The sequence below is a fragment of the Salvelinus namaycush genome, chromosome 28 (genome assembly GCF_016432855.1).
Source record: "Salvelinus namaycush isolate Seneca chromosome 28, SaNama_1.0, whole genome shotgun sequence".
Lineage (NCBI taxonomy): Eukaryota > Metazoa > Chordata > Actinopteri > Salmoniformes > Salmonidae > Salvelinus > Salvelinus namaycush.
The window spans coordinates 1,316,656-1,342,303 of record NC_052334.1 but is presented as its reverse complement, the minus strand read 5'-3'; the positions used below and the strand labels follow the sequence as shown (position 1 = coordinate 1,342,303).

Sequence of the window (25,648 nt, the reverse complement as noted above, 5' to 3'; positions counted from 1 at the left end):
TTACAATGGAATGGGCAGTACGTCTGAGGGATCCATACGTACATTAAGGTAGCATTACCATGGAATGGGCAGTACGTCTGAGGGATCCATACGTACCATGCAGGTAGCATTACAATGGAATGGGGAGTACATCTGAGGGATCCATACGTACCATGCAGGTAGAATTACAACGGAATGGGGCGTTGTCTGAGGGATCCATAAGTACCATGCAGGTAGCATTACAACGGAATGGGGAGTACGTCTGAGGGATCCATACGTACCATGCAGGTAGCATTACAACGGAATGGGGAGTACGTCTGAGGGATCCATACGTACATTAAGGTAGCATTACCATGGAATGGGGAGTATGTCTGAGGGATCCATACGTACCATGCAGGTAGCATTAGAATGGAATGGGGAGTACGTCTGAGGGATCCATACGTACATTAGGTAGCATTACAATGGAATGGGGAGTACGTCTGAGGGATCCATACGTACCATGCAGGTAGCATTACAATGGAATGGGGAGTACGTCTGAGGGATCCATACGTACATTAAGGTAGCATTACAATGGAATGGGCAGTACGTCTGAGGGATCCATACGTACATTAAGGTAGCATTACCATGGAATGGGGAGTACGTCTGAGGGATCCATACGTACATTAAGGTAGCATTACAAAAGAATGGGGAGTACGTCTGAGGGATACATACGTACATTAAGGTAGCATTACCATGGAATGGGGAGTACGTCTGAGGGATCCATACGTACATGCAGGTAGCATTACAATGGAATGGGGAGTACGTCTGAGGGATCCATACGTACATGCAGGTAGCATTTGAGCAGCGTGGTGTCGATGATCTGCAGGAGTTTCTTCCTGCTCTTGATGGTGGGAATTCCTTCCATGAGGGGAGACGGGGTGGACGGGTTCGAGTCATTCAGCTGCTTCACCAGGTGACTGCGTTTCTGGAACACACATCACATCATCAGGGTTTCTCCTGGACCGTAAAGGGGCTGAGGTGGGGGGGGGGGGCGTGGCAATTGGCACAGGAATATTTAAGGAGACAATTTTAGAGGTCCCTAATCTTGGCGGGGGAAGATAAATGAGCATTTTTAAGCTAATTCCCTGAAATTCTATGCATTTTGCCATGGATAATTCTGTGTTATCTTGCTCAGACATAACATCAATACTGCTAAATTCATAACTATAATCAACACGGCTAAATTCATTATTTTGGGAATTTTCAATTCTCCCTGACCGTATAGTTTTTATTTTGGTGATTAAGAACCAAGAAATTATGATTTAAAAATAAATTAGGTCCATTATCTTTCTACATAATTTATCTGGTTTTAGTCGTCCAAGTTTACACTGAAACCGTTATTCCATCACAAATTATGATGTTTTTTTTTACACTGTTTGGATTTAGGCGGCCCACCCAAGGATTACAACGGCAGACAAATCCCTGTCCAGCAGCATAACGTCCTGCAGGTTAATTACCATATTATCTGGATATGAATCAAGCCAGCAGTGGGCTGCAGGGTGCTATGCTGCTGGTACATAAACATTCACCTGAGACAACACAGAGACAAGCCAGCAGTGGGCTGCAGGGTGCTATGCTGCTGGTACATAAAACAATTCACCTGAGACAACACAGAGACAAGCCAGCAGTGGGCTGCAGGGTGCTATGCTGCTGGTACATAAACATTCACTGAGACAACACAGAGACAAGCCAGCAGTGGGCTGCAGGGTGCTATGCTGCTGGTACATAAACATTCACCTGAGACAACAACCAGAGACAAGCAGCAGTGGGCTGCAGGGTGCTATCTGCTGTGTACATAAACATTCACCTGAGACAACACAGAGACAAGCCAGCAGTGGGCTGCAGGGTGCTATGCTGCTGGTACATAAACATTCACCTGAGACAACACAGAGACAAGCCAGCAGTGGGCTGCAGGGTGCTATGCTGCTGGTACATAAACATTCACCTGAGACAACACAGAGACAAGCCAGCAGTGGGCTGCAGGGTGCTATGCTGCTGGTACATAAACATTCACCTGAGACAACACAGAGACAAGCCAGCAGTGGGCTGCAGGGTGCTATGCTGCTGGTACATAAACATTCACCTGTGTCAGGTAGTCTATGAGCGCGAGGTGAGCCTTCTCCAGCTCTGCTCCAGACAGACTGGGCAGGGGGTTGGGGTAGTGCAGCTGTTTACGGTAGTCAGCGGGGAGCAGGTCGGGATACAGACCAATCACATGGGTCGGATCTGTTGGAGGGAGGTACAGCGTTACGTTAGTGTCCTATTCCCTATATAGTGCACTACTGTTGACCAGGGCCCTATAGAACCCTATTCCCTATATAGTGCACTACTGTTGACCAGGGCCCTATATAGTGCACTACTGTTGACCAGGGCCCTATTCCCTATATAGTACACTACTGTTGACCAGGGCCCTATAGAACCCTATTCCCTATATAGTACACTACTGTTGACCAGGGCCCTATATAGTACACTACTGTTGACCAGGGCCCTATATAGTGCACTACTGTTGACCAGGACCCTATTCCCTATATAGTACACTACTGTTGACCAGGGCCCTATTCCCTATATAGTGCACTACTGTTGACCAGGGCCCTATTCCCTATATAGTACACTACTGTTGACCAGGGCCCTATAGAACCCTATTCCCTATATAGTACACTACTGTTGACCAGGGCCCTATTCCCTATATAGAGCACTACTGTAGTCCAGGGCCCTATTCCCTATATAGTGCACTACTGTTGACCAGGGCCCTAAACTTCACTTCACACACAGTAGCTCAAACCCCTCCCCTCCCCGACGACGGCGGTCAAACCCCCTCCCCTCCCCGACGACGGCGGTCAAACCCTCCTCCCCGGCGGTCAAAACCCCCTCCCCTCCCCGGCGGTCAAACCCCCTCCCCTCCCCGGCGGTCAAAACCCCCTCCCCTCCCCGACGACGGCGGTCAAACCCCTCCCTCCCCGACGACGGCGGTCAAACCCCCTCCCTCCCCGACGACGGCGGTCAAACCCCCCCCCCTCCCGACGACGGCGGTCAAACCCCCTCCCTCCCCCCGACGACGGTCAAACCCCCTCCCCCCCGACGACGGCGGTCAAACCCCCTCCCCTCCCAGACGACGGCGGTCAAACCCCCTCCCCGACGACGGTTAAAACCCCTCCCCGACGACGGTAAAAACCCCTCCCCTCCCAGACGACGGCGGTCAAACCCCCTCCCCTCCCAGACGACGGCGGTCAAACCCCCTCCCCGACGACGGCGGTCAAAACCCCTCCCCGACGACGGGGTCAAAAACCCCTCCCCGACGACGGCGGTCAAAACCCCTCCCGACGACGGCGGTCAAAACCCCTCCCCGACGGCGGTCAAAACCCCCCCCTCCCCGACGGCGGTCAAAACCCCCCCTCCAGACGACGGCGGTCAAACCCCTCCCCCTCCCAGACGACGGCGGTCAAACCCCTCCCCTCCCAGACGACGGGGTCAAACCCCCTCCCCGACGACGGCGGTCAAACCCCCTCCCCGACGACGGCGGTCAAAACCCCTCCCCGACGACGGCGGTCAAAAACCCCTCCTCCCCGACGGCGGTCAAAACCCCTCCCCCCCGACGGCGGCGGTCAAAACCCCTCCCCTCCCCGACGACGGCGGTCAAACCCCCTCCCTCCAGACGACGGCGGTCAAACCCCCTCCCTCCCCAGACGACGGCGGTCAAACCCCCTCCCCTCCCCGACGACGGCGGTCAAAACCCCTCCCCTCCCAGACGACGGCGGTCAAAACCCCTCCGACGACGGCCGTCAAAACCCCTCCCCGACGACGGCCGTCAAAACCCCTCCCGACGACGGCCGTCAAAACCCCTCCCGACGACGGCCGTCAAAACCCTCCCCGACGACGGCCGTCAAAAACCCTCCCGACGACGGCGGTCAAAACCCCTCCCCGACGACGGCGGTCAAAACCCCTCCCCGACGACGGCGGTCAAAACCCCTCCCCGACGACGGTTAAAACCCCTCCCCGCGACGGTTAAAACCCTCCCCTCCCAGACGACGGCGGTCAAACCCCCTCCCTCCCAGACGACGGCGGTCAAAACCCCCTCCCCGACGACGGCGGTCAAAACCCCTCCCCGACGACGGCGGTCAAAACCCCCTCCCGACGACGGCGGTCAAAACCCCTCCCCTCCCGACGGCGGTCAAAACCCCTCCCCCGACGCGGCGGTCAAAACCCCTCCCCGACGCGGCGGTCAAAACCCCTCCCCGACGACGGTTAAAACCCCTCCCCGACGACGGCGGTCAAACCCCTCCCTCCCAGACGACGGCGGTCAAACCCCCCTCCCTCCCAGACGACGGCGGTCAAACCCCTCCCCGACGACGGCGGTCAAAACCCCTCCCGACGACGGCGGTCAAAACCCTCCCCCTCCGACGGCGGCAAAACCCCTCCCCTCCGACGGCGGTCAAAACCCCCTCCCTCCCCCGACGGCGGTCAAAACCCCTCCCCTCCCGACGGCGGTCAAACCCCCTCATCCAGACGACGGCGGTCAAACCCCCTCCCCTCCCAGACGACGGCGGTCAAAACCCCTCCCCGACGACGGCGGTCAAACCCCCTCCCCCGACGACGGCGGTCAAAACCCCTCCCCGACGGGCGGTCAAAACCCCTCCCCGACGGCGGCGGTCAAAAACCTCCCCGACGGCGGCGTCAAAACCCCTCCCCTCCACGACGGCGGCGGTCAAAACCCCTCCCCTCCCCGACGCGCGGCGGTCAAAACCCCTCCCCTCCCCGACGGCGGCGGTCAAAACCCCTCCCCTCCCCCGACGACGGCGGTCAAAACCCTCCCTCCCGACGACGGCGGTCAAAACCCTCCCTCCCCGACGACGGCGGTCAAAACCCCTCCCCCTCCCGACGACGGCGGTCAAAACCCCTCCCCTCCGGACGGGGTCAAAACCCTCCCTCCCGACGACGGCGGTCAAAACCTCCCCTCCAGACGACGGCGGTCAAAACCCCTCCCCTCCAGACGACGGCGGTCAAAACCCCTCCCTCCCAGACGACGGCGGTCAAAACCCTCCCCTCCCAGAGACGGCGTCAAAACCCTCCCCTCCAGACGACGGCGGTCAAAAACCCTCCCCTCCCAGACGACGGCGGTCAAAAACCCTCCCCTCCAGACGACGGCGCGTCAAAACCCCTCCCCTCCCAGACGACGGCGGTCAAAACCCCTCCCCTCCCAGACGACGGCGGTCAAAACCCCTCCCCTCCCAGACGACGGCGGTCAAAACCCCTCCCCTCCACGACCGACCGACGACGCGGTCAAAACCCCTCCCCTCCCAGACGACGGCGGTCAAAAACCCTCCCCTCCCAGACGACGGCGGTCCAAACCCCTCCCCTCCCAAGACGACGGCGGTCAAAACCCTCCCCTCCCAGACGACGGCGGTCAAAACCCTCCCCTCCCAGACGACGGCGGTCAAAACCCTCCCTCCCAGACGACGGCGTCAAAAACCCTCCCCTCCCAGACGACGGCGGTCAAAACCCCTCCCCTCCCAGACGACGGCGGTCAAAACCCTCCCCTCCCAGACGAGGCGGTCAAAACCCTCCCCTCCAGACGACGGCGGTCAAAACCCCTCCCCTCCCAGACGACGGCGGTCAAAACCCCTCCCCTCCCAGACGACGGCGGTCAAAACCCCTCCCCTCCCAGACGACGGCGGTTAAAAACCTCACCTGTGCCGAGCTTAGCGAACACCTGCATGGAGTCGTCGAACCTCTTCTGACAGAACAGGTTGAAGGCATAGAGATTCTGGATGTGGTGAATCTGCTGTCTCTTGTCTCCTTCCACATCGTCCTTCATATTCTGCAAACCAAAGCAGGACACAACTGTCAGAGAGTCCATGATTTGAGTCTTTGAATGAAGAGACGGAGACAAAACTGTCCAGTTTGAGTGTTTGTTGAAGCTCGTTCCAGTCGCTAGCTGCAGCGAAACTGAAAAGACGAGCGACCCAGCCATGTGTGTGCTTTGGGGACCTTTAACAGGATGTGACTGGCAGGTGCAGAAGTTATAAAACGCTGTGTTATCCTAGATGAATCCATGTGTTTGTGGCTAGAATTGTATTTTGTTTTTAAACGGTCTTTGTCAGCGGTAGTTCATCCTACTCACGGCCAATTGGAGGGCCAGTTCAAATTGCTTGTCCTGTAGTAACTGTCTGATCTGGCTGGCGATGGACACAGGTACCAGGCGCCACACAAAATGGTTGCTGGCAACGTACACTATATTGGGCCTGAGACAGACGGGGGGGGGGGGGGACAAGGGAGAGATAGTTATTCATTACAACAGTGTGTGATGGTTGACAGAGAAATGTTCTCTAAGGAATACATTATGGTTATGGAATACATCATGGAATACATTATGGAATACATTATGGTTATGGAATACATCATGGAATACATTATGGAATACATTATGGTTATGGAATACATCATGGAATACATTATGGAATACATCATGGTTATGGAATACATTATGGTTATGGAATGCATTATGGAATACATTATGGTTATGGAATACATCATGGAATACATCATGGTTATGGAATGCATTATGGTTATGGAATACATTATGGAATACATCATGGTTATGGAATGCATTATGGTTATGGAATACATTATGGAATACATCATGGTTATGGAATACATTATGGAATACATTATGGAATACATTATGGTTATGGAATGCATTATGGAATACATTATGGTTATGGAATACATCATGGAATACATCATGGTTATGGAATGCATTATGGTTATGGAATACATTATGGAATACATCATGGTTATGGAATACATTATGGAATACATTATGGAATACATTATGGTTATGGAATGCATTATGGAATACATTATGGTTATGGAATACATTATGGAATACATCATGGTTATGGAATGCATTATGGTTATGGAATACATTATGGAATACATCATGGTTATGGAATACATTATGGAATGCATTATGGAATACATTATGGTTATGGAATGCATTATGGAATACATTATGGTTATGGAATACATTATGGAATACATCATGGTTATGGAATGCATTATGGTTATGGAATGCATTATGGTTATGGAATACATTATGGAATACATCATGGAATACATTATGGTTATGGAATACATTATGGAATACATCATGGAATACATTATGGAATACATTATGGTTATGGAATACATTATGGTTATGGAATACATTATGGAATACATTATGGTTATGGAATACATTATGGAATACATTATGGTTATGGAATGCATTATGGAATACATTATGGTTATGGAATGCATTATGGAATACATTATGGTTATGGAATGCATTATGGTTATGGAATGCATTATGGTTATGGAATACATTATGGTTATGGAATGCATCATGGAATACATTATGGTTATGGAATGCATTATGGTTATGGAATGCATTATGGAATACATCATGGTTATGGAATACATCATGTAATACATCATGGTTATGGAATGCATTATGGTTATGGAATGCATTATGGAATACATTATGGTTATGGAATGCATTATGGAATACATTATGGTTATGGAATACATCATGGAATACATCATGGTTATGGAATGCATTATGGTTATGGAATGCATTATGGAATACATTATGGTTATGGAATGCATTATGGAATACATTATGGTTATGGAATACATTATGGAATACATCATGGTTATGGAATGCATTATGGTTATGGAATGCATTATGGTTATGGAATACATTATGGAATACATCATGGAATACATCATGGAATACATTATGGTTATGGAATACATTATGGAATACATCATGGAATACATTATGGAATACATTATGGTTATGGAATACATTATGGTTATGGAATACATTATGGTTATGGAATACATTATGGAATACATTATGGTTATGGAATACATTATGGTTATGGAATGCATTATGGAATACATTATGGTTATGGAATACATTATGGAATACATTATGGTTATGGAATGCATTATGGAATACATTATGGTTATGGAATACATTATGGTTATGGAATACATTATGGAATACATCATGGAATACATCATGGAATACATTATGGAATACATTATGGAATACATTATGGTTATGGAATACATTATGGAATACATCATGGAATACATCATGGAATACATTATGGAATACATTATGGTTATGGAATACATTATGGTTATGGAATACATTATGGAATACATTATGGAATACATTATGGAAATGGAATACATTATGGAATACATCATGGAATACATTATGGTTATGGAATACATTATGGTTATGGAATACATTATGGTTATGGAATACATTATGGAAATGGAATACATTATGGAATACATTATGGTTATGGAATACATTATGGAATACATTATGGAATACATTATGGAAATGGAATACATTATGGAATACATCATGGAATACATTATGGTTATGGAATACATTATGGTTATGGAATACATTATGGTTATGGAATACATTATGGTTATGGAATACATTATGGTTATGGAATACATTATGGAAATGGAATACATTATGGAATACATCATGGAATACATTATGGTTATGGAATACATTATGGAATACATTATGGAATACATTATGGTTATGGAATACATTATGGAATACATTATGGAATACATTATGGTTATGGAATGCATTATGGAATACATTATGGTTATGGAATACATTATGGAATACATTATGGTTATGGAATGCATTATGGAATACATTATGGTTATGGAATGCATTATGGAATACATTATGGAATACATTATGGTTATGGAATACATCATGGAATACATTATGGTTATGGAATACATTATGGAATACATTATGGAATACATCATGGAATACATCATGGAATACATTATGGTTATGGAATACATTATGGAATGCATTATGGAATACATTATGGAATACATCATGGAATACATCATGGTTATGGAATACATTATGGAATACATCATGGAATACATCATGGAATACATTATGGTTATGGAATACATTATGGTTATGGAATACATTATGGAATACATCATGGAATACATCATGGTTATGGAATACATTATGGTTATGGAATACATTATGGTTATGGAATACATTATGGTTATGGAATACATTATGGTTATGGAATACATTATGGTTATGGAATACATTATGGAATACATTATGGTTATGGAATGCATTATGGAATACATTATGGTTATGGAATACATTATGGAATACATTATGGTTATGGAATGCATTATGGAATACATTATGGTTATGGAATGCATTATGGAATACATTATGGTTATGGAATGCATTATGGAATACATTATGGTTATGGAATACATTATGGAATACATTATGGTTATGGAATGCATTATGGTTATGGAATGCATTATGGAATACATTATGGTTATGGAATACATTATGGTTATGGAATACATTATGGTTATGGAATACATTATGGAATACATTATGGAATACATTATGGAATACATCATGGTTATGGAATACATTATGGAATACATCATGGTTATGGAATGCATTATGGAATACATTATGGTTATGGAATGCATTATGGAATACATTATGGTTATGGAATGCATTATGGAATACATCATGGTTATGGAATACATTATGGAATGCATTATGGAATACATTATGGTTATGGAATGCATTATGGAATACATCATGGTTATGGAATACATTATGGAATGCATTATGGAATACATTATGGTTATGGAATGCATTATGGAATACATTATGGTTATGGAATGCATTATGGAATACATTATGGTTATGGAATGCATTATGGAATACATCATGGTTATGGAATACATTATGGAATGCATTATGGAATACATTATGGAATACATTATGGTTATGGAATGCATTATGGAATACATTATGGTTATGGAATGCATTATGGTTATGGAATACATTATGGAATGCATTATGGTTATGGAATGCATTATGGTTATGGAATGCATTATGGAATACATCATGGTTATGGAATACATTATGGTTATGGAATGCATTATGGAATACATTATGGTTATGGAATGCATTATGGAATACATTATGGTTATGGAATGCATTATGGAATACATTATGGTTATGGAATGCATTATGGAATACATTATGGTTATGGAATACATTATGGTTATGGAATACATTATGGAAATGGAATACATTATGGAAATGGAATACATTATGGAAATGGAATACATTATGGAAAACATTATGGTTATGGAATGCATTATGGAATACATTATGGTTATGGAATACATTATGGAATGCATTATGGAATACATTATGGAATACATTATGGTTATGGAATACATTATGGAATGCATTATGGTTATGGAATGCATTATGGTTATGGAATGCATTATGGAATACATCATGGTTATGGAATACATTATGGTTATGGAATGCATTATGGAATACATTATGGTTATGGAATGCATTATGGAATACATTATGGTTATGGAATGCATTATGGAATACATCATGGTTATGGAATACATTATGGTTATGGAATGCATTATGGAATACATTATGGTTATGGAATACATTATGGAATACATTATGGTTATGGAATACATTATGGAAATGGAATACATTATGGAAATGGAATACATTATGGAAATGGAATACATTATGGAAATGGAATACATTATGGAAATGGAATACATTATGGTTATGGAATACATTATGGTTATGGAATACATTATGGTTATGGAATACATTATGGTTATGGAATACATTATGGAATACATCATGGAGTCTGTTTAATTGAAGCTATATTTAATGATATAGTTTTAGTTGAAATAAAGAACTATAACAGCGGGACATCTGATCTGAGTAACTCTGGTTTAGATCATATTGAGTCAGACTATATGTATAGATCCCAGATCATATTGAGTCAGACTATATGTATAGAGCCTAGATCATATTATACGTATAGATCCTAGATCATATTGAGTCAGACTATACGTATAGATCCCATATCATATTGAATCAGACTATACGTATAGATCCCAGATCCTATTGAGTCAAACTATATGTATAGATCCTAGCTGATCTCAGACGCTCTGATCTGTATAGTGTGATCGCATAATCACCCAGCTGAGGTGATGAATCGTGGTCTCTGCAGCTCCACACTCTGGATCAGCAGTCTGGGTTCAAAGGTCCTGATCTCCACATAGCGGGGCAGGACAGCTATGATGTAGGGGGACTGATGTTCTGAGAGAGAGACAGAGAGCTATGATGTAGAGGGGCTGTTGCTCAGAGAGAGAGACATACATTTTCACTGAAAATGTACTGAGCAAATGTCAAATTGGCTTTTTAACAAATTTCCGTACGACAGACCACATATTCACCCTGCACATCCTAAATGACAAACAAACCAAAACAAAGGCAAAGTCTTCTCATGCTTTGTTGATTTCCAAAAAGCTTTAGACTCAATTTGGCATGAGGGTCTGCTATACAAATGGAAGGAAAGTGGTGTTTGGGGAAAAACATACGACATTAAAAAATCCATGTACACAAACAACAAGTGTGCGGTTAAATTTGGCAAAAAAACAAATTTCTTCCCACAGGGCCGTGGGGTGAGACAGGGATGCAGCTTGAGCCCCACCCTCTTCAACATATATAATCAACTAATTGGCGAGGGCACAAGAACAGTCTGCAGCACCCGGCCTCACCCTACTAGAATCTGAAGTCAAATGTCTACTGTTTGCTGATGATCTGGTGCTTCTGTCACCAACCAAGGAGGGCCTAAGGAGGGCCCTTTATGGTTGTGAGGTCCACTCACCAAGCAACAATTCACAAATGGGACAAACACCAAATTGAGACTCTGCATGCAGAATTCTGTAAAAATATCCTTTGTGTACAACACCAAATAATACATGCAGAGCAGAATTAGGCCGATACCCACTAATGATCAAAATCCATAAAAGAGACATTAAATTCTACAACCACCTAAAAGGAAGCGATTCCCAAACCTTCCATAACAAAGCCATCACCTACAGAGAGATGAACCTGGAGAAGAGTCCCCTAAGCAAGCTGGTCCTGTGTCTCTGTTCACAAACACAAACAGACCCCACAGAGCCCCAGGACAGCTACACAATTAGACCCAAGCAAATCATGAGAAAACAAAAATGTAATTACCTGACACATTGGAAAAAATTTACCAAAAACAGAGCAAACTGGAATGTTATTTGGCCCTAAACAGAGAGTACACAGTGGCAGAATACCTGACCACTGTGACTGACCCAAACTTAAGGAAAGCTTTGACTATGTACAGACTCAGTGAGCATAGCCTTGCTATTGAGAAAGGCCGCCGTAAGCAGACCTGGCTCTCAAGAGAAGACAGGCTATGTGCACACTGCCCACAAAATGAGGTGGAAACTGAGCTGCATTTCCTAACTTCCTGCCAAATGTATGACCATATTAGAGACACAGATTACACAGATCCACAAAGAATTCCAAAACAAACCCAATTTTGATAAACTCCAATATCTACTGGGTGAAATACCAGTGTGACATCATAGCAGCAAGATGTGTGACCTGTTGCCACAAGAAAAGGGCAACCAGTGAAGAACAAACACCATTGTAAATACAACCCATATTTATGTTTACTTATTTTCCCTTTTGTACTTTAACTATTTGCACATCGTTACAACACTGTATCTAGACATAATATGACATTTGAAATGTCTTTATTCTTTTGGAACTTCTGTGAGTGTAATGTTTACTGTTCATTTCACTTTTGTTTATTATCTATTATACTTGCTTTGGCAATGTTAACATATGTTTCCCATGGCAAATAAAGCCCCTTAAATGGAATAGAAACAGCTATGATGTAGGGGCTGGTGCTCTGAGAGGAGAGAGAGAGAGAAACAACTATGATGTAGAGGCTGGTGCTCTGAGAGGAGAGAGAGAGAGAAACAGCTATGATGTAGAGGCCGGTGCTCTGAGAGGAGAGAGAGAGAGAAACAGCTATGATGTAGAGGCTGGTGCTCTGAGAGGAGAGAAACAGCTGATGATGTAGAGGCTGGTGCTCTGAGAGGAGAGAGAGAGAGAAACAGCTGATGATGTAGAGGCTGGTGCTCTGAGAGGAGAGAGAGAGAGAGAAACAGCTATGATGTAGAGGCCGGTGCTCTGAGAGGAGAGAGAGAGAGAAACAGCTATGATGTAGAGGCTGGTGCTCTGAGAGGAGAGAGAGAGAAACAGCTGATGATGTAGAGCCTGGTGCTCTGAGAGGAGAGAGAGAGAGAGAAACAGCTATGATGTAGAGGCCGGTGCTCTGAGAGGAGAGAGAGAGAGAAACAGCTATGATGTAGAGGCTGGTGCTCTGAGAGGAGAGAGAGAGCTATGATGTAGAGGCTGGTGCTCTGAGAGGAGAGAGAGAGAGAAACAGCTGATGATGTAGAGGCTGGTGCTCTGAGAGGAGAGAGAGAGAGAGAAACAGCTATGATGTAGAGGCCGGTGCTCTGAGAGGAGAGAGAGAGAGAAACAGCTATGATGTAGAGGCTGGTGCTCTGAGAGGAGAGAGAGAGAAACAGCTATGATGTAGAGGCTGGTGCTCTGAGAGGAGAGAGAGAAACAGCTATGATGTAGAGGCTGGTGCTCTGAGAGGAGAGAGAGAGAGAAACAGCTATGATGTAGAGGCCGGTGCTCTGAGAGGAGAGAGAGAGAGAAACAGCTATGATGTAGAGGCCGGTGCTCTGAGAGGAGAGAGAGAGCTATGATGTAGAGGCTGGTGCTCTGAGAGGAGAGAGAGAGAGAAACAGCTGATGATGTAGAGGCTGGTGCTCTGAGAGGAGAGAGAGAGAGAAACAGCTGATGATGTAGAGGCTGGTGCTCTGAGAGGAGAGAGAGAGAGAGAAACAGCTGATGATGTAGAGGCTGGTGCTCTGAGAGGAGAGAGAGAGAGAAACAGCTGATGATGTAGAGGCTGGTGCTCTGAGAGGAGAGAGAGAGAGAGAGAAACAGCTGATGATGTAGGGGCCGGTGCTCAGAGAGGAAGGTAAAAGAACAGGCTTGCCGTCACATAATAATTCCTATCAGCAGAACACACTCCTCGTGGATGACAGCAGGTATCTACACAAAACTGACCGCAAAGCACTGGAACAAACCACTTTGGGGATCAGAATGTCAAATATCCTCAAGTCATGAGTTGTTCAAAGCCCATACAACAGGCGCTATCTGAGAGTCTGGACAACATATAGCAGCGGGGCATGCAGGACATCCTACCGTAGCCAGCCATAGCAGGACATGATATAACTCCTTCTACAGAGGACGAGTAAACACAGAGACGAGTAGGAAGTGTGTGGAGAGATATGGTGAGAGGGTTTTAGGGCCCGGAGCTGGCCATTCTCTTCCTGCCAAAACCACAACATCAGTCACATCAATCTAAAAATCAGAAAATTGCTGTTTGAATTGAATCGTCAGTAGCTTCAAAACTTAAGTTCCGCTTTCAGACTGTTACTATGAGATACAGCTAGAAGACAGCCTGTTACTATGAGGTACAGCCTGTTACTATGAGGTACAGCCTGTTACTATGAGGTACAGCCTGTTACTATGAGGTACAGCCTGTTACTATGAGGTACAGCCTGTTACTATGAGGTACAGCCTGTTACTGTGAGGTACAGCCTGTTACTGTGAGGTACAGCCTGTTACTGTGAGGTACAGCCTGTTACTGTGAGATACAGCCTGTTACTGTGAGGTACAGCCTGTTACTATGAGATACAGCCTGTTACTATGAGGTACAGCCTGTTACTATGAGGTACAGCCTGTTACTATGAGGTACAGCCTGTTACTATGAGGTACAGCCTGTTACTATGAGATACAGCCTGTTACTATGAGATACAGCCTGTTACTGTGAGATACAGCCTGTTACTGTGAGGTACAGCCTGTTACTGTGAGGTACAGCCTGTTACTATGAGGTACAGCCTGTTACTATGAGGTACAGCCTGTTACTGTGAGATACAGCCTGTTACTATGAGGTACAGCCTGTTACTATGAGGTACAGCCTGTTACTATGAGGTACAGCCTGTTACTATGAGGTACAGCCTGTTACTATGAGGTACAGCCTGTTACTATGAGGTACAGCCTGTTACTATGAGGTACAGCCTGTTACTATGAGGTACAGCCTGTTACTATGAGGTACAGCCTGTTACTATGAGATACAGCCTGTTACTATGAGATACAGCCTGTTACTATGAGGTACAGCCTGTTACTATGAGGTACAGCTAGAAGACAGCCTGTTACTATGAGGTACAGCCTGTTACTATGAGGTACAGCCTGTTACTATGAGGTACAGCCTGTTACTGTGAGGTACAGCCTGTTACTGTGAGGTACAGCCTGTTACTGTGAGGTACAGCCTGTTACTGTGAGATACAGCCTGTTACTATGAGGTACAGCCTGTTACTATGAGGTACAGCCTGTTACTGTGAGGTACAGCCTGTTACTGTGAGGTACAGCCTGTTACTGTGAGATACAGCCTGTTACTGTGAGATACAGCCTGTTACTGTGAGATACAGCCTGTTACTATGAGGTACAGCCTGTTACTGTGAGTTACAGCCTGTTACTATGAGATACAGCCTGTTACTATGAGGTACAGCCTGTTACTGTGAGATACAGCCTGTTACTATGAGGTACAGCCTGTTACTATGAGTTACAGCCTGTTACTGTGAGATACAGCCTGTTACTGTGAGATACAGCCTGTTACTGTGAGGTACAGCCTGTTACTATGAGGTACAGCCTGTTACTATGAGGTACAGCCTGTTACTATGAGATACAGCCTGTTACTATGAGATACAGCCTGTTACTATGAGATACAGCCTGTTACTATGAGGTACAGCCTGTTACTGTGAGATACAGCCTGTTACTATGAGGTACAGCCTGTTACTATGAGATACAGCCTGTTACTATGAGGTACAGCCTGTTACTGTGAGATACAGCCTGTTACTATGAGGTACAGCCTGTTACTATGAGGTACAGCCTGTTACTATGAGGTACAGCCTGTTACTATGAGATACAGCCTGTTACTATGAGATACAGCCTGTTACTATGAGATACAGCCTGTTACTGTGAGGTACAGCCTGTTACTGTGAGATACAGCCTGTTACTGTGAGGTACAGCCTGTTACTGTGAGGTACAGCCTGTTACTATGAGGTACAGCCTGTTACTATGAGGTACAGCCTGTTACTATGAGGTACAGCCTGTTACTATGAGGTACAGCCTGTTACTATGAGGTACAGCCTGTTACTATGAGGTACAGCCTGTTACTATGAGGTACAGCCTGTTACTGTGAGATACAGCCTGTTACTGTGAGGTACAGCCTGTTACTGTGAGGTACAGCCTGTTACTGTGAGATACAGCCTGTTACTGTGAGGTACAGCCTGTTACTGTGAGGTACAGCCTGTTACTGTGAGGTACAGCCTGTTACTATGAGGTACAGCCTGTTACTATGAGGTACAGCCTGTTACTATGAGGTACAGCCTGTTACTATGAGGTACAGCCTGTTACTATGAGATACAGCCTGTTACTATGAGGTACAGCCTGTTACTATGAGGTACAGCCTGTTACTATGAGGTACAGCCTGTTACTATGAGGTACAGCTAGAAGACAGCCTGTTACTATGAGATACAGCCTGTTACTATGAGGTACAGCCTGTTACTATGAGGTACAGCCTGTTACTATGAGGTACAGCCTGTTACTATGAGGTACAGCTAGAAGACAGCCTGTTACTATGAGATACAGCCTGTTACTATGAGGTACAGCCTGTTACTATGAGGTACAGCCTGTTACTATGAGGTACAGCCTGTTACTATGAGGTACAGCCTGTTACTATGAGGTACAGCCTGTTACTATGAGGTACAGCCTGTTACTATGAGGTACAGCTAGAAGACAGCCTGTTACTATGAGATACAGCCTGTTACTGTGAGGTACAGCCTGTTACTGTGAGGTACAGCCTGTTACTGTGAGGTACAGCCTGTTACTGTGAGGTACAGCCTGTTACTGTGAGGTACAGCCTGTTACTATGAGGTACAGCCTGTTACTATGAGGTACAGCCTGTTACTATGAGGTACAGCCTGTTACTATGAGGTACAGCCTGTTACTGTGAGGTACAGCCTGTTACTATGAGGTACAGCCTGTTACTATGAGGTACAGCCTGTTACTATGAGGTACAGCCTGTTACTATGAGATACAGCCTGTTACTATGAGGTACAGCCTGTTACTGTGAGGTACAGCCTGTTACTGTGAGATACAGCCTGTTACTATGAGGTACAGCCTGTTACTATGAGGTACAGCCTGTTACTATGAGGTACAGCCTGTTACTATGAGGTACAGCTAGAAGACAGCCTGTTACTATGAGATACAGCCTGTTACTGTGAGGTACAGCCTGTTACTGTGAGGTACAGCCTGTTACTGTGAGGTACAGCCTGTTACTGTGAGATACAGCCTGTTACTGTGAGGTACAGCCTGTTACTATGAGGTACAGCCTGTTACTATGAGGTACAGCCTGTTACTATGAGGTACAGCCTGTTACTATGAGGTACAGCCTGTTACTATGAGGTACAGCCTGTTACTATGAGGTACAGCCTGTTACTGTGAGGTACAGCCTGTTACTGTGAGGTACAGCCTGTTACTATGAGGTACAGCCTGTTACTATGAGGTACAGCCTGTTACTATGAGGTACAGCCTGTTACTATGAGGTACAGCCTGTTACTATGAGATACAGCCTGTTACTATGAGGTACAGCCTGTTACTGTGAGGTACAGCCTGTTACTGTGAGATACAGCCTGTTACTATGAGGTACAGCCTGTTACTATGAGGTACAGCCTGTTACTATGAGATACAGCCTGTTACTATGAGGTACAGCCTGTTACTATGAGGTACAGCCTGTTACTATGAGGTACAGCCTGTTACTATGAGGTACAGCTAGAAGACAGCCTGTTACTATGAGGTACAGCCTGTTACTGTGAGGTACAGCCTGTTACTGTGAGGTACAGCCTGTTACTGTGAGGTACAGCCTGTTACTGTGAGGTACAGCCTGTTACTGTGAGGTACAGCCTGTTACTGTGAGGTACAGCCTGTTACTATGAGATACAGCCTGTTACTATGAGGTACAGCCTGTTACTATGAGGTACAGCCTGTTACTATGAGATACAGCCTGTTACTATGAGATACAGCCTGTTACTATGAGATACAGCCTGTTACTATGAGATACAGCCTGTTACTGTGAGATACAGCCTGTTACTGTGAGGTACAGCCTGTTACTATGAGGTACAGCCTGTTACTATGAGATACAGCCTGTTACTATGAGGTACAGCCTGTTACTATGAGGTACAGCCTGTTACTATGAGATACAGCCTGTTACTATGAGGTACAGCCTGTTACTATGAGGTACAGCCTGTTACTATGAGGTACAGCCTGTTACTATGAGGTACAGCCTGTTACTATGAGGTACAGCCTGTTACTATGAGGTACAGCCTGTTACTATGAGATACAGCTAGAAGACAGCCTGTTACTGTGAGGTACAGCCTGTTACTGTGAGGTACAGCCTGTTACTATGAGGTACAGCCTGTTACTATGAGGTACAGCCTGTTACTATGAGGTACAGCCTGTTACTATGAGATACAGCCTGTTACTATGAGATACAGCCTGTTACTATGAGGTACAGCCTGTTACTGTGAGGTACAGCCTGTTACTGTGAGGTACAGCCTGTTACTGTGAGGTACAGCCTGTTACTATGAGGTACAGCCTGTTACTATGAGGTACAGCCTGTTACTATGAGGTACAGCCTGTTACTATGAGGTACAGCCTGTTACTATGAGATACAGCCTGTTACTATGAGGTACAGCCTGTTACTGTGAGATACAGCCTGTTACTGTGAGGTACAGCCTGTTACTGTGAGGTACAGCCTGTTACTGTGAGGTACAGCCTGTTACTATGAGGTACAGCCTGTTACTATGAGGTACAGCCTGTTACTATGAGGTACAGCCTGTTACTGTGAGATACAGCCTGTTACTATGAGGTACAGCCTGTTACTATGAGGTACAGCCTGTTACTATGAGGTACAGCCTGTTACTGTGAGGTACAGCCTGTTACTGTGAGATACAGCCTGTTACTATGAGATACAGCCTGTTACTATGAGGTACAGCCTGTTACTATGAGGTACAGCCTGTTACTATGAGATACAGCCTGTTACTATGAGGTACAGCCTGTTACTATGAGGTACAGCCTGTTACTATGAGGTACAGCCTGTTACTATGAGGTACAGCCTGTTACTATGAGGTACAGCCTGTTACTATGAGGTACAGCCTGTTACTATGAGGTACAGCTAGAAGACAGCCTGTTACTGTGAGGTACAGCCTGTTACTATGAGGTACAGCTAGAAGACAGCCTGTTACTATGAGATACAGCCTGTTACTATGAGGTACAGCTAGAAGACAGCCTGTTACTGTGAGGTACAGCCTGTTACTATGAGGTACAGCCTGTTACTATGAGGTACAGCCTGTTACTATGAGGTACAGCCTGTTACTATGAGGTACAGCCTGTTACTATGAGGTACAGCCTGTTACTATGAGATACAGCCTGTTACTATGAGGTACAGCTAGAAGACAGCCTGTTACTGTGAGGTACAGCCTGTTACTATGAGGTACAGCCTGTTACTGTGAGGTACAGCCTGTTACTGTGAGGTACAGCCTGTTACTATGAGGTACAGCCTGTTACTATGAGGTACAGCCTGTTACTATGAGGTACAGCCTGTTACTATGAGGTACAGCCTGTTACTATGAGGTACAGCCTGTTACTATGAGGTACAGCCTGTTACTATGAGGTACAGCCTGTTACTATGAGGTACAGCCTGTTACTATGAGGTACAGCCTGTTACTATGAGGTACAGCCTGTTACTATGAGGTACAGCTAGAAGACAGCCTGTTACTATGAGATACAGCCTGTTACTGTGAGGTACAGCCTGTTACTGTGAGGTACAGCCTGTTACTATGAGGTACAGCCTGTTACTATGAGGTACAGCCTGTTACTATGAGGTACAGCCTGTTACTATGAGGTACAGCCTGTTACTATGAGGTACAGCCTGTTACTATGAGGTACCGAGCACGCCCCCATTCTCATCGACAGGGCTGTAGTGGAGAAGGTTGAGAGCTTCAAGTTTCTCGGTGTCCACATCAACAACAAACTAGAACGGTCCAATCACAACAAGATAGTTGTGAAGAGGGCACAACAAAACCTATTCCCCCTCAGGAAACTAAAAAGATTTGGCATGGGTCCTGAGATCCTCAAAAGGTTCTACAGCTGCACCATCGAGAGCATCCTGACTGGTTGCATCACCGCCTGGTACGGCAACTGCTCGGCCTCCGACCTCAAGGCACGACAGAGGGTAGTGCGTACGGCCCAGTACATCACTGGGGCTAAGCTGCCTGCCATCCAGGACCTCTATACCAGGCGGTGTCAGAGAAAGGTACTAAAAATGGTCAAAGACCCCAGCCACCCCAGTCATAGACTGTTCTCTCTACTACCGCACGGCAAGCGGTACCGGAGTGCCAAGTCTAGGACAAAAAGGCTTCTCAACATTTTTTACCCCCAAAACTACTTTTGACCAACATAATAGGTAATAGGCCCATATTTAATGTTCTAGGCCCATATTCATATTATTTAATTTACCAACAGTAATAGGCCCATATTTAGGGAATAAGGTGCCATTTGGGACGCAGAGGGTATTACACAAACTAAAAGGAGTCAGTGTTAGTACCCATTGCGATGGGGATGTCGGTCCAGTTGAGAGCACACTTCTGAGTGCAGACCCCCTCCTCGTTGAGCACCACCGTGAGGTCATCCTGACCCACCGCCACCTTCCCATCAGCCAGAGGGACCACCAGGGGCTCCAGCTGCTTCCCCGTGGGGAAGAGCTCCTTGATGGAACCACGACCATCCATCTGGAGGACACCGAAAGATAGAGACACAGACAGAGAGAGACACAGACAGACAGACAGAGACAGAGAGAGACAGACAGTGACACACAGACAGACAGAGAGACACAGAGAGACACAGACAGACAGAGATGATAAGGCACCAAATGGAATAAAAACTACAAAAACACTCATTTTTGTTTTTATGTTTCAAAACGTTTTTCTACAGTGTGCCCTACTGAACACAACCCAGGAGCGGCTGAAGGATAACAAGGACTCTGCAACATTGGTGGTTCATACGCTTCATCCAACTTCATTCTGTCACGTCTGCAGTAAAACATTAAAATACACACAGGTGAGTGTTTTCTGTCATGTGCCAAACTGACCCGGATGAGGTAGTAGTCCCTCTTGAACCCGACACAGATGGAGTTTTGACACCAGGCCATGGACTTCGGGATGTCCGGAGCAGAAAAGTCCCCCTGACAGACAAACAAACACTAATAAGGTTCATTCCTTTTGGTTAACAATATCCCTCTAAACAAGGTTTGTTTATCCTGCCATTATAGCAGTCCACTCACTCCCCCCACCCCCCCATGTCACCTCCCTCATCGTCTCACCTGCAGCTCGTAGAACTCCCTGTCTCACCTGCAGCTCGTAGAACTCCCTGTCTCACCTGCAGCTCGTAGAACTCCCTGTCTCACCTGCAGCTCGTAGAACTCCCTGTCTCACCTGCAGCTCGTAGAACTCCCTGTCTCACCTGTAGCTCGTAGAACTCCCCGTCTCACCTGTAGCTCGTAGAACTCCCCGTCTCACCTGTAGCTCGTAGAACTCCCCGTCTCACCTGTAGCTCGTAGAACTCCCCGTCTCACCTGTAGCTCGTAGAACTCCCCGTCTCACCTGTAGCTCGTAGAACTCCCCGTCTCACCTGTAGCTCGTAGAACTCCCCGTCTCACCTGTAGCTCGTAGAACTCCCCGTCTTACCTGTAGCTCGTAGAACTTCCTGTCTTACCTGTAGCTCGTAGAACTCTCTGTCCTTCCAGTAGTACAGCTGAAGCTTCTTCTTCACAGCAACACACATCCTCAGCTGGGCTTCTCCCGAGGGGGACTGCTGCAAGGAAGAAGAAGATCTATTCGTCCATTTTTCACAAAGGAAACAGATTTTACAGGAGCTACAGATAAATAGAAATCAGTGGTTCACGTCAAAAAAACATTTACAAACTATGTGGTCATCTCACCTGCAGGTCACAGGCGAAGAGCGTTGCCCCTCTGGCCTTGGAGACGACAGTAATCTGCTGGAAGGTCAAAAGGTCATGTACATGGATGTTGTTCTCTGTAGGGGGAGAGAACGGTACACACACACACACGCAATATTTGAAAAACATAGGACCTATGGATTACTGAGATGAACAACCACATGTTCAAGTTAACAACACACACGCTTGTTTGCTGAAGAGGATATGTGTTTCACCTACCTAACAGACTGATGAGGACCTTGTACTGAGACACAACAAACAGCTGTGAGAAGGAGAGACAAGGAGGTTTGAACTTCAAATCTTATTGGTCACATACACACGTTTAGCAGATGTTATTGCGGGTGTCGCGAAAACGCTTGTGTTTTCCTAGCTCCCAACAGTGTAGTAGTATCTAACGATTCACAACAATACACACAAATCTAAAAATAGAAGAATGGAATTAAGAAATATATAAAATATTAGATCGAGCGATGTCGGAGTGGCATTCACTAAAATACAGTAGAACAGAATACAGTAAAAAACATGAGATGAGTAAAGCAAATATATGTAAACATTATTAAAGTGACTTGTGATCTATTTATTAAAGTGGCCAGTGATTTCAAGTCTATGTTGACAGCAGGACAACGGTAGAATAAGTGCCGGATATAAGGATGGGCCGTAAGCCCTTTCCAGAGCTTGAAATACCAATTGTGCTATCGAGGAGGTTCCTTGTTGTTGTCGTCAATCGAGCGGTCACGTGTTTAATCTGTGGTATGAACTGTATACCCCGAGTTGTACTCATATAGAGAGGGAGGAGGCTAATGGGGGCTAAGCTAGCACATAAACGCAAACACACACCTAATCCTTGTCAGTCATTGTCATACCATATTTGGCTTGACAATGACAGCAACTGAACCAGGCTAGGATAATGGAGTGTCTACTATATTTCTTTAAATCTGACAGACCCTCATTTTAAATAAATAAAAATGACTGTCACATCAACAGAATGTGAAGTCTCATCCGGACTAAATTACCTGCTGGATCTTCTTGGAGAAGTTCTTGTTGGACTTCTCCAGAGTCACCTCAAACCGGTTGCTACCTATGAGGAAGAGAGAGATAGCAGGTGTTTCAAACGAGGAAACATCCTACAGAATGATTGGGGGGGGGGGGGGGGGGGGGGGGGGGAACACAATGACACCGGAAACTATGCTTGTAGACGTCAAACACACACATACAAATAGACAGGGCCCTGGGACACACGTACAAATAGACAGGGCCCTGGGACACACGTACAAATAGACAGGGCCCTGGGACACACGTACAAATAGACAGGGCCCTGGGACACACGTACAAATAGACAGGGCCCTGGGACACACGTACAAATAGCCAGGGCCCTGGGACACACGTACAAATAGACAGGGCCCTGGGACACACGTACAAATAGACAGGGCCCTGGGACACACGTACAAATAGACAGGGCCCTGGGACACACGTACAAATAGACAGGGCCCTGGGACACACATACAAATAGACAGGGCCCTGGGACACACATACAAATAGACAGGGCCCTGGGACACACATACAAATAGACAGGGCCCTGGGACACACGTACAAATAGACAGGGCCCTGGGACACACGTACAAATAGACAGGGCCCTGGGACACACGTACAAATAGACAGGGCCCTGGGACACACGTACAAATAGACAGGGCCCTGGGACACACATACAAATAGACAGGGCCCTGGGACACACATACAAATAGACAGGGCCCTGGGACACACGTACAAATAGACAGGGCCCTGGGACACACGTACAAATAGACAGGGCCCTGGGACACACGTACAAATAGACAGGGCCCTGGGACACACGTACAAATAGACAGGGCCCTGGGACACACGTACAAATAGACAGGGCCCTGGGACACACGTACAAATAGACAGGGCCCTGGGACACACATACAAATAGACAGGGCCCTGGGACACACATACAAATAGACAGGGCCCTGGGACACACATACAAATAGACAGGGCCCTGGGACACACATACAAATAGACAGGGCCCTGGGACACACATACAAATAGACAGGGCCCTGGGACACACGTACAAATAGACAGGGCCCTGGGACACACGTACAAATAGACAGGGCCCTGGGACACACATACAAATAGACAGGGCCCTGGGACACTGACGTCTCATTCACCTGCATCCTTTTTTATCCTGTAGAGCAGGAGATGGCCTGGTTTAGTCCCTACCAGAAGCCATTCCTCTGTTATGTGATAGGGAGGAGAGAAGGTCATGATCAGTAAGTTTGACTACATCCCAAATGTAGTGCACTATGGCTCTCGTCAAAAGTAGTGCACTACGTAGGGAACACACATCACCGAGCGAAATTATAACCATGTGCAAGACAGGATTGCTTTGTTTACAAATGTCGGTCACCTCAAAACTCATCCAAGCTAACTTTGCTACAACTAGCTTAGTACCTACCTAGTTTAACTAGTTAGGTAGTTTATGGCAACAATAATTTGCTATGGTTAGCTAGCTACTGTTAGCTAGCTTGCTGACATTATCAACTTACCCCAAGCCGCAAGACAGTCAATCTGAAGAGGCAGTTTCTCCAGGATAGGGACCGTTTCGTAAGCGTCATGCATTGTGGAGTCTTGGTAGTTACCTAGTTGACTTCCCGATAAATTATCAAACCAGTTGAAGATAACTGTTGTTTCGTTTTAGCTAGCTATGCACTAACTCGTTAGTTAGTCAGCCACAGTACTGTACCGTTAGTGACAATAACAAAACACTTTTGGGAAACGTTAGAAAAAGGTACGTCTGAAATGTCAAGTCCAACCCGCCGATCAAATAGTGTCTTTAATCCGTGGAGGTAACCTTAAGAGAATTCCTCTGTCATTCGTCGAAGCCATGACATCCAAACAAATAGCAAGCAAATTGATTAGCTAACTAACTTGCTATGTTAGCGAGAGGACACAAAAATGATAACGCGTTAGCAAAATTCCGTATCATCCCATGTTGGTCTTGACCGACCACTTAATACAACTTAATTGACACATAAATCTGAAAGAAGTAGCTAAATATTTCTCCTACAAAATGTTCTGCTAGTCAATAAGCTAACACAAGAGATACAAAACATATATATCTGCTAACACTCAGTGGCTAGCTCCTTACTGACTCGCGTTTGACAGGCACGTCACATGGTCAGTACATCAGAGAGGAAGAGGCGAAGCGAGATGGGAAACTCGGCCCAAAATCTGTCTCGCCCACCAAGCGAGGGTTTTGTATGGGTGTCGAATTTAGTCAACCCCCAAAAAATGTAATGGTTTATTTGCTGCGTGAGGTTTATTTGATCGAATAGAAGTTTCGCAATGCTTCGGTTGTTACGAGTACACTGATATAAATAGGACACGTGACACACCGCCAACTTTGATTTAAAAATAAA

General features: G+C 45.7%; 1 protein-coding gene across 1 annotated transcript; it reads right to left on the bottom strand.

Annotated features, from left to right (window-relative positions):
• Positions 1-218: 218 nt before the first annotated feature.
• Positions 219-25,404, bottom strand: LOC120022970 (vam6/Vps39-like protein). Its single transcript, XM_038966930.1, has 14 exons — positions 24,776-25,404; positions 24,398-24,463; positions 23,231-23,295; positions 22,437-22,479; positions 22,200-22,294; positions 21,974-22,072; positions 21,351-21,443; positions 20,808-20,991; positions 11,146-11,266; positions 6,137-6,257; positions 5,704-5,833; positions 2,102-2,244; positions 803-943; positions 219-296 (listed from the first exon to the last, which is right to left on the bottom strand). The coding sequence occupies exons 1-14, from the start codon at positions 24,846-24,848 to the stop codon at positions 219-221; spliced, it is 1,452 nt and encodes a 483-aa protein (XP_038822858.1). The 5' UTR covers positions 24,849-25,404.
• Positions 25,405-25,648: the final 244 nt, after the last annotated feature.

Excerpts from the sequence above, each read along its gene's own strand:
- LOC120022970 (XM_038966930.1), bottom strand. The coding sequence starts at position 24,848 with ATGCATGACGCTTACGAAACGGTCCCTATCCTGGAGAAACTGCCTCTT. Across the intron at positions 22,073-22,199 it reads TCTTCGCCTGTGACCTGCAG|CAGTCCCCCTCGGGAGAAGC; the intron begins GTGAGATGACCA and ends TCTTCCTTGCAG. Across the intron at positions 2,245-5,703 it reads GTTCGCTAAGCTCGGCACAG|ATCCGACCCATGTGATTGGT; the intron begins GTGAGGTTTTTA and ends TCCCTCCAACAG.